Source organism: Mobula birostris, chromosome 1 (genome assembly GCF_030028105.1).
Source record: "Mobula birostris isolate sMobBir1 chromosome 1, sMobBir1.hap1, whole genome shotgun sequence".
Classification (NCBI taxonomy): domain Eukaryota; kingdom Metazoa; phylum Chordata; class Chondrichthyes; order Myliobatiformes; family Myliobatidae; genus Mobula; species Mobula birostris.
Window position 1 is genome coordinate 89576205 of NC_092370.1, and position 10637 is coordinate 89586841.

The 10637-nt window shown below is 39.7% G+C and overlaps 1 protein-coding gene across 1 annotated transcript in view; it reads left to right on the plus strand.

The window, feature by feature from the left end:
* The window catches only part of LOC140201873 (protein APCDD1), a 49415-nt gene extending 39102 nt beyond the window's left edge, over nucleotides 1-10313 (plus strand). The window contains exons 4-5 of the mRNA XM_072266664.1: nucleotides 6504-6825; nucleotides 9138-10313. Coding sequence (XP_072122765.1) covers nucleotides 6504-6825; nucleotides 9138-9571 — 756 coding nt within the window. The 3' untranslated portion in view covers nucleotides 9572-10313. The remainder of the gene's footprint in view (nucleotides 1-6503; nucleotides 6826-9137) is intronic.
* Nucleotides 10314-10637: the final 324 nt, after the last annotated feature.

The window sequence follows — 10637 nt, forward strand, 5'->3', positions numbered from 1 at the left end:
CTGGAGGTCAAGCAGCATCTGTGAAAGAAGAGCTATGGCTTCAAGTTGAAGAACTGTCATTTCAGCAAAGAATCTCCAACCTGAAATATCAATACTCTTTCTCTTTCCACAGGTGTCACCTAACCTGTTGAGTGCTTCCAGAATTGAGTGTTTTCATTAATAACGAGGAAGTAGCCTCATCAGAACTGCAGGATTCAGGGTGACCTCTACCAGCACCCTCACTAAGCAAATAGGGTGAGAAATAAACTCTGGCCTTGTTAGAGATGCTCTCATACTAGGGTCCAAACAAGGCTGGCATTAGGGGGTAAAAATTTTCACCTTTGTGTTCATTGAGTGAAAGAACCTGGACTTTGTGGCACTACTTGTATTTTTATTTTGTTCCGTTCACAGAAGAATCTGGTGAACTGCCAGAGGACTGGGCATTGTGCAATGAAGTTCAGAAATAAGCTTGAATTATCAATCAGTTCACTGATAGAAAGAAAATGACCTGGATAAAGAAAGAGTAAAACTTTTGGGAAATCCTGAATTAATCAAAGGATGAGCATTAAGTATAGCTGACATCATAAATTCTCATGTGAATCTTTTGACATTTGCCGGCACACAACTTTGAAGTTCTGCCATTAGTCAGTCTGGTCTTTAGCAGAGTGACTTATGGACATGGAATGCTAACATTCCCAGATCCAGTTTACTGCAGACCCTGTGATAAAATGTTTCTTATAAACATAAGTGCCCAAGAAAAAGGCTTTAACTTAGATAAGAAAAGAACTCTTCAAAGCCAGTGATTCTTGCTGTTTCCCACAGTCTATTAACATCGGAGATTGGGGGTGGGGGAGAAGGGTGAAGAGGTTGGGTGGTGATTCAATAGCATCTAGGTTTGTTATACTTGCCTCCAAATTCATCCAACCAGGCAGTGGCACTTAGTACGTAGGCTGAGAAAGATTTCAATAGAAATTAATTTTGGAGGCAGGTTCACACAGCTGCCTCCCACATTCATATGTTTGGTTCAATCAGCAGCGATACATTTCTAAGCAAAGTCAGCTTTTGTTAAGTGAAAAGCCTCAACTGATAATTTGAATCATTAGATTAAAACAGATGGAATTTTTTTTTTGCATTGGTATTTAACTTTGCTTGTAAGGTATCTGAGGAAACATCATGGCTCCAATTGGCGAGGGACAATCAGATTTCCAAGGGTCTTCCTCTGCAATGCGAGAATTAATGCTGGGTGTCACCCACGTTTCCTAAAGGGAAGCCCAGTTTCAAGCATGGGCGCAATCTTCCGAGCTGTCGCCCGTCCTGCCAACTTTTCCTGCATTACATCTCAGAGGAGCTGCCCTGGGACCTACACATTGTGGCGGTCATGAGGAAGGCACGCCAGCAGCTGTGCTTCATTAGGAGTTTGAGGAGATTTGGTATGTCACCAAGATACTAGTAAAATTCCACAGATGTACAGTAGAGAACATTATGATGTGTCACACCACCATCTGCAACAGAGGCTCCAATGCACAGGATCGCAGAGGCTGCAGAAGCTTGTAATCTCAGCCAGCTCCGTCACGGGCGTAAGCCTCCCCACCATCAAGAACACCTTCAAATGGCAGTGCCTCAGGACGGCGGTATCCGCCATTAAGGATCCTCACATTCTGGGGCATGCCCGCTTGTCATTACTAACATCAGGAAGGTGGTACAGGAGCCTGAAGATCTACATTCAGTATTTTAGGAACAGCTTTTTCCCCTCTACCAGCAGATTTCTGAACAGTCCATGAACTCATGAACATTAACTTACCATTTATTTTGTGCACTATGTATTTTTTTTATTGTAAATGATAGTAATTCTGAGGTCTTGTGCTGCACTGCTGCAACAAAACAACAAATGTCATGACATTGTCAGTGATAATAAACTTGATCCTTATTCATTACATATGTGGTCTGGTCATGGGTCAGTATAGACTTCGGCAGGTTTTCCAGCTCACAAGCTGCACTGGGCCTGTTCCAAGTTAAACCTGATATGTAAAAATGAATGAGGAACATTGGCTTCAACGTTTTTAATTATCTGTAACGTTCAATGGTGGCGTTGACAGCTGATGAGCTCGGGAAGGAGCCTGACCAGCTGCCATTAGACGTAGAACATAGAAGAGCACCGCACAGGAACAGGCCCCCCAGTCCTTAATCTTGTGCCCAACTAACTAAGGTAATGACACCTAATTACACTAAATACTCTTGCTTGCACATGGTCTCTATCCCACCATTCCCTGCATATTCATCTATCTAAGAACCTCTTAAAAACATCATATCTACCTCCAGTACAAACTTTGGCAGTGCATTCCAGGCACCCACCACTTGGTGTAAAAACACTATTTGCCCCATACACATCTCCTTTGAAACTGCCCCCTCTCACCTTAAATATATGCCCTTTGCTTTTAGACACTTCAGCCTTGGGACAAAGATTCTGGCTATGCCTTTCATAAGACAGTAATTAGAATTAGGCCATTTGGCCCATCACATCTGTTCTGCCATTTCATCATGGCTGATCTAATTTTTCTCTCTGCCCCAATCTCCTGCCTTATCCCCTATCCCTTCATGCCCTGACCAAACAAGAATCTATCAACCCCTGCCTTAAATATACATAAAGACATCCTCCATAGCTACCTGAGGCAAAGAATTCCACAGATTTACCACTTTCTGGCTACAGAAATTTATCCTCAACTATGTTCTAAAAGGACGCCCCTCTATTCTGAGGCTGTGTCCTCTGGTCTTAGACCCTCCCACCATAGGAAACATCCTCTCTACATCCACTCTATCAAGGCCTTGCACCATTCGATAGGTCTCAATGAGATCACCCCTCATTCTTCTGAATTCTAGTGAATATAGCCCAGAGCCATCAAACAGTCTTTATATGACAAGCTGTTTAATCCTGGAATCATTTTTATGAACCTCCTTTGAACCTTCTCCATTTTTAGAACATCCTCTCTAAGATAAGGTGCGCAAACCCATTCACAATACTCCAAGTGAGGCCTCACCAGTGCTTTATAAACTTTCAACATTACATCCTTGCTTTTATATTCTTGTGCTCTTGAAATGAGTGCTAACATTATATTTACTTTCCTCGCCACAGACTCAACCTGCAAATTAACCTTTAGGGAATCCTGCTCAAGGACTCCCAAGTCCCTTTGCATCTCGGTTTTTTGTATTTTCTCTCCATTTACAAAATAGTCAACCCTTTCATTTCTTTTACCAAAGTGCATGACCATACACTTCCCAACGCTGTATTCCATCTGCCATTTCTTTGCCCATTCTCCTAATCTGTCTAAGTACTGTATCCCCTCTAGTTCCTCAAAACTACCTGCCCCTCCACCTATCTTCATATTGTCCGCAAACTTTGCAACAAAGCCATCAATTCCATCATCTAAATCATTGACATATAACTTACAAAGAATCAGTCCCAACACAGACCCCTGTGGAACACCACTAGTCACCAGCAGCAGCCAGAAAAGGATCCTTTCATTCCCAGTCTTTGCCTCCTGCTTTATCTATTCTAGAATCTTTCCTGTAATGCAATGGGTTCATAGCTTGTTAAGCAGCTTCATGTGTGGCACCTTGTCAAAGGCCTTCTAATAATCCAAATACACAACATTGTCCGATTCTCCCTTGTCTATCCTGCTCACAAACAAGAGAAAATCTGCAGATGCTGGAAATCCAAGCAACACACAAAAAATGCTGGAGGAACTCTACAGGCCAGGCAGCATCTATGGAAAAAAGTATAGTCGACATTTTGGATTGTGAGTGTTGCTTGTGTCTATCCTGCTTGTTATTTCTTCAAAGAATTCCAACAGATATGTCAGGCAAGGTTTTCCCTTGAGGAAACCGTGCTGACTATGGTCTATTTTATCATGTGCCTCCAAGTACCCTGAGAGCACATCCTTAATGATCAACTCCAACATCTTCCCAGCCACTGAGGTCAGACTAACTGCCCTATAGTTTCCTTTCTTCTGCCTCTCTCCCTTCTTGATGAGTAGAGTGACATTTGCAATTATCCAGTTTTCCGGAACCATTTAGTGATTTTTCAAAGATCACTACTAATGCCTCCATGATCTCTCCAGCCACATTTCTCTGGGGTGTACACCATCCGGTCCAGGTGACTTATCTACCTTCAGACCTTTCCGTTTCCCAAGAACCTTCTGTCTACTTATGGTAACTTCACACACTTCATTCCCCTAATAGCTGGAACTTCTACCATACTGATAGTGTCTTCCACAGTGAAGATGATGCAAAATACTTATCCAATTCATCTGCCATTTCATTGTCCACCATTACTACCTCTCCAGCATCATATTTCAGCAATCCAATATCCACTCTTGCCTCTCTTTTACACTTTATGTATTTGAAGAAACTTTTGGCATCCTCTTTAATAATATTGGCTAGCTTACTTTCATATCCATCTTTATCCAACTTTCTTGGTTGCCTTTTGTTGGTTTTTAAAAACTTTCCCATCCTCTAACTTCTCGGTAATTTTTGTTCTATCATATGCCCTCTCTTTGGCTTTTATGTAGGCTTTGACTTCTCTCGTTAGTCACGATTGTGTCATCTTGCCCTTAGAATACTTCTTCCTCTTTGGGATGTATATATCCTGTGCCTTTCAAATTGCTTCCAGCAATTCCAACCATTGCTACTCTGCTGACATCCCTGCCAGCATTCTTTACCAATCAATTCTGGCCAACTCCTTTCTCATGCCTCTGTAAACCCCTTTACTGCATTGTAAATACATCAGACTTTAGCTTCTCCTTCTCAGATTTCAGGATGAATTTGATCATATTATGATCACTTTCTCCTAAGGGTGCTTTTACCTTAAGCTCTCATCAATTCTGGTTCATTGCAGAATAGCCAATCCATAATAGCTGATCCTCCAGTGGGTTCAACTATGAGCTGCTCTAAAAAGCCTTCTCGTAGGTACTCTAGAAACTCCCCCTCCTGTAATTCAGCACCAACCTGATTTTCTCATCTACCTACATATTGAAGTCCCCCTTGACTAATGTAATATTGCCCTTCTGGCATGCATTTTCTATCTCCCTTTGTTATTTGTAGGCCACATCCTTACAACTACTTTGGGGTCTGTATACAACTCCCATCAGGGTCTATTTACCCTTGCTGTTCCTTAGCTCTACCTACAATGATTCAACACCATCCGACCCTATATCACCTCTTTCTAATGATTTGGTTTTAAATTTTTTGAACAGAGCAATGCCACCCCCTCTGCCTTCCTGCTTGTCGATGCATCATATTATATTATAATATCATAATATTATAAACATTTATTAGATCACCCCACAGCCTCCATTGGACCAGAGAAAAGAACCCAAGTTTGTCCAATGTTTTCTCTCTCCCATCAGGCAATAGATACAAAAGCCTGAAAGCACATACCACCAGGCTCAAGGACAGCTTCTCTCCCGCTGTTATCTGACTCTTGAACACACCTCTTGTATGATAAGATAGACTCTTAGCCTCACAATCAACCTCAATATAATCTTGCACTTTATTGTTGAGTGCACTGCACTTTCTCTGCAGCTTTTTCACTTTATTCTGTATTGTTATTGTTTTACATTTTTCTTGCGCAATGCACTGTATTCAAGCTGTATGAACCTTGGTACATGTGACAATAATAAATCAAAACCAATACCCATATTTCAAGCTTCCTGTAATTGGACTACTTTGCTTTTATACTGTGCCTTTGTTTTTGTCCTATCAGGGCTCCCAACCTGGGGTCTATGGACCCATTGGTTAATAGTAGGGGTCCATGGCATAAAAATGGTTGGAAACCCCTGTTAGATCATTAGTGTCATTAGGGCAGCACAGTAATTAACATGCTGCCTGTATAGAGTTTGCAAGTTATCTATGAGACCATATGCATTTCCCAGGCTGCTCTGCTTTACGCACCCATCCTAAATTTGAGCTGGTTGGTAGGTAGTTTGGTTATTGTATATTATCCCCGGTGTAAGTGAGCAGCAACAGATTCAGAGTGGCATGTGAGAGAGAATAAGTTGCAGGGATATGGGTGGATGAATAGAATGGTTGGGATTGCTACAAGAGCAAGAATTTTGATTGGTCAAATGGTCTTCTGTCATCTATGAAACATGGGGTCTATGATTAAATTGAAATGTGTATATTCTTACAGCAAGACAAGCTGATGGACAAATACTCTGTAGACACCCAGGCTACCCAGTAAACAAAAACCTTGTCTTATCTGTATTTTTACTGGAAAATATCAGAGAACTGTTGTCAGGATGTGATATATATGAACTAAAGCTATTCCGTTGAAATAAAACATCTGCATTTATCAAATAGTAAACAATCAATATTTGTCTCAAGGATAGTATTAACTACCCTCTTTTTTATTTAGATTTATTTCAAAATTACCAGATTTTTCTGTTTGCATTTGTGCACAGAAATTTAATATATACATAATTCAGTTCCGCAATGTGCAGCCTGACATTTCTGCTTCTCTCTTGTCTCAGAACCACGACCATACCTGTGTGGCCTGTCGCATAATTTACCGATCAGATGAGTTTCACCCTCCTATCTTACCCCAAAAGGCAGACCTGCCTGTGGGACTACACGGCCACTGGGTGAGTCAGCGTTGTGAGGTGCGACCTGAGGTGCTCTTTCTCACCCGTCACTTCATATTTCATGACAACAACAACACATGGGAAGGACATTATTATCATTTCTCAGACCCCGTGTGCAAGCACCCAACTTTCACCATCTATGCCAAAGGCCGATACAGCCATGGAATTCCATCTACAAAAGTAATGGGAGGAACAGAATTTGTGTTCAAAGGTAATTTGAAGCAGCTACTCTCATTATACTTAAGAACTGTTTGAGACAAGCACTTGAGCTGTCATTTGAATGGATGGCTTTGGATCAAGTGCTGGTGAATGGATTAGTATTGATGAATGTTGATGGTCGGGTTGTACCTGCTAGGCCGCAGAGCCTGCTGCTGTGCTGGATAGCTCTGTGAAATTGATGGATTCCATTGAACCCCCATTCATGACACAGCTGTCACCATTCCATCCTTGATATACAATTTGATGTAGTTATTATTTGCTCCATCTTTCATTAAAACAGCTATGATCTGGTTAAAATAACTTAAAAATATCAAGGCAGAACTGAATAACTAGCAACAATTTTTTTTGATTAAGGAAACTAAATCTGGTGAATTAAATTGCTTCATAATGTGCAAACACAAGGCCGTAAAAGTCCTGAACTGATGATAGAGGTCAGCCAAGACAGGGTTACTTACTTCAGACATCTATTGCTCTCTTGCCTCTGTCTTTGCATGAACTTAAGAAAAAAGACAAAACAGCAGGTCTCAGTAATACCCTCCAAGATTTTGATTTAAGTTTTTTTTATTTTTACCACTTTACAAGTTAACTGGTTTCCCATCTGTCATAAAATCAATTCAAAATAGGTTGGGTTCTATAAATTGGTGAACGGTCCACTCTGCTGGATTCAGGAGCAGAGTGGTTTGGTTGTTACTGGCTTTGTATCTTGACTTCATATCCAACCATTGCAGAGGGTATTCTAAAAATCAAAGGAGTAAAATAACAAGTGTAGCTAATGATGATCATGAAAATATCTGAGATTTATAAAAGTACACCTATCTCTGTAAAGGCTGATGCCATATCCACACATCAATAAGGTGGACCCATTGATATCTTTTGAGATGGCCTGAATGGAAAATCAAGATCACGAGGAATTCTGATAGAATCCTTGAACAAGGTAATGAAAAGATTGTGGTGAAGAGGAAAACCGAGACTCCATGGACATTCATCCCAGCTAGCCAACTGTTGTTTTATCTGAACGTAGACAATCACAACATTCCCAGTATTGGGCAGGACCTTAAGTGCTTAGTCTTAACATGGAGGCATGGTTCCAGCCAAGTTACATCTTTCAGAAGAATGTTTGGACTGTCCCAGGTTTCTGGACAGTGATGAGGCTGGGAGTTCAGGGTTCTTCCTCTTGAAAAGAAAGAAAGGAAGAGAGAGAGAGAGATGAAATATTACTGGGTGAAACATTAACTGTTTCTCTGTCCAGAGATATGGATTTAGCAGCTGTTTTTTCAGCACTCTGTTTGTATTTGAGATTTCCAGTATTTGCGGTTTTTATATTCTTTACTACTAACTTATCCATTTTCCTACTTACAGTGAAAAAATCATTTTGTGTCCAATTGTGCAAGACACCATTTTTATATTTGGCATTGTTAAGTTTTACGTTCTTAATGCACTCCCGAGATGTGTTATTTCATCTCCCAACTTTTGAGTTTGTTCTGTGTCAGTCATTGTCTTAATAGTTGATGAGTGTCTGCACACAGGAATGCTAAGGAATGCACAATCTAACAACGTAAATTTACCTGTAGTGCAATATATTTCTAAAAGCAAAACAAGATGTTTGCTCATTCTGTGCTTGAAAAGACAGGCATTCTGCTGTCCTTTATTCCTGGCCATCTGCAGAATATCATTTGCTTTGACCTTTGCATGTAGAACAAGGACGTACATTCCTGAGGGGGAGAAACCTCCTATTTAAAGCATTCTCACTTCACTGCCATTATTAGGATGTTGCCTATAAAATTTTAATCAAAAACTGAATCATAGTATTCCTTGAGGCTGACTCAATGCAGCCCAGTAAGGAATGGGTTCCATTTATATAAATGTTTGATGGTCATCTGTATGTCAACAATATACAAAAATCACTCTGTAAGGTAACCACACCTCAACATTTTGCAAGAAATGGCATCAAAAACACATAAGACTGATAAGAAAGAAAAATTACTAAAAGTAGAGTGTGGGAAAAGTAGGTTTTCTATTCATAATATTGAATGTACATGAGATTTTTGAAGTTAATGATATGAAAAGATCTTGATCACAAGTATGGGGTGTCTATAGGTCAGATGTTCATTACTGAGTCAGCCTGTAAAGGAAAGAATTTCAATTCTTACTTAAAATCCCGTATTTTGATGAGCACAAAAACACATATTTGAAAAGTCTTCACTGAGAAGAGTTGCCAGCTAATGTAACATGGGCAGGTGTGAATATGGAGGGATATTGTTCAATAGTAAATGTTCATCATAACCATTTAAAATCTTGTTTCAGTGAACCACATGAAGGTGACTCCAATGGACGCAGCTACTGCATCACTCTTGAACGTTTTTAGCGGCAATGCGTGTGGGGCTGAGGGATCATGGCACATTGGAGTAGAGCAAGACGTTACACACACCAATGGCTGTGTGGCCCTGGGGATAGGTCTTCCCCATACAGAATACGAACTCTTTAAGATGGAGCAGGATACTAAAGGTCGATACCTGCTCTTCAATGGACAGAGACCTAGTGATGGATCCAGTCCAGACAGACCAGAGAAAAGGGCTACATCTTATCAAGCTCCTTTAGTCCAATGTGCTGTATCTGTAGATGGATTGGATGGTAGCAATCAAAGCAAAAAGTCCAACAATGGATCAGCGAGATATCACCATTCTACAGGTGCTGTAATAGTACTGTTTATTTGCATGGTTATGCACGTCTTCAGCTAAGCACAGTCTGTGGCTTCAATGGAAAACTCAGTAAATAGAGTTTCTTTCTTCATTCAGACAGTTTATTTACTTGGCACCCTTCAATGGCTAAATACTGTTCCTCTGTTGAAGGTGTCAGTATGAATTTTCCACTTTGAACTCCCTCCAGTCAATTGCAGGCATGGAACGAGTAGCATCTACTGCACACAGTAACAGCACTTTATTACGATGGAAGATTTTATCCAGCTCGCACTGTAAAAAATGTACATAGTTTGCCAAGTAACGTCATCTGCAGCATTCTCCTCCTGATGACTGTATTTTGGGTAACTCTGGAGGGTAATTTTAAATAGAAAATTGAGAAATTACTTGTATATTTAAAATCAGAAGTTTCAACATGCAAACTCTAGAGCTGTAAAAACAAATGATGGCAAGAAAAAAGAAACTTGTTAAGTATGGTAGTTTTGAAAATACTACTTCTTCATTTTATTTTTTCTTATAAGGATACGAGTAAAAATTGTCCAATTTCTATAAAAATAGTAATGTTTCTGCTCTGGATGTTGTGTGGCACTTGATTTCAGTTGCCTTATTGAAAATCTAGAAGTAGGTTTGGCATTATTTATATTCTAAGGCACCAGATGTTTCTACTAGTGTATTCTTAACCTCTTGCATAATTAATTTTTTGTACATGCTTGATGTATATTCTAAAAATCACATTTTTCAAAAGTGCATTTGAGCAATAAGATTATAACTAAATCATTATAATGTGGTTTAAACATATTTTGATTTACACAGTTGTCTGTTTATTATTGCCTTATATAAAAAGTTTCAAATTAAATTGAGGTACTTGACAATTGTTCTTAAATGCACACAGTATCATGTTGAGAGAAAACACCTGCTTATTTTAAAAGATGCATTATGGCCTCAGTATTAATCCAATGAAATACCAAATAATGTAATGTCATGAATTATTTCAAGTTTTAGAAGCGGCTAATGGGCTCTTTGTAGGAGTGAATAATGTTAATCTGCATTGAATAAAACTGCAAAATGAAATCACAGCCCACTTTCTTAACAAAGAGTTTTAAGGTGC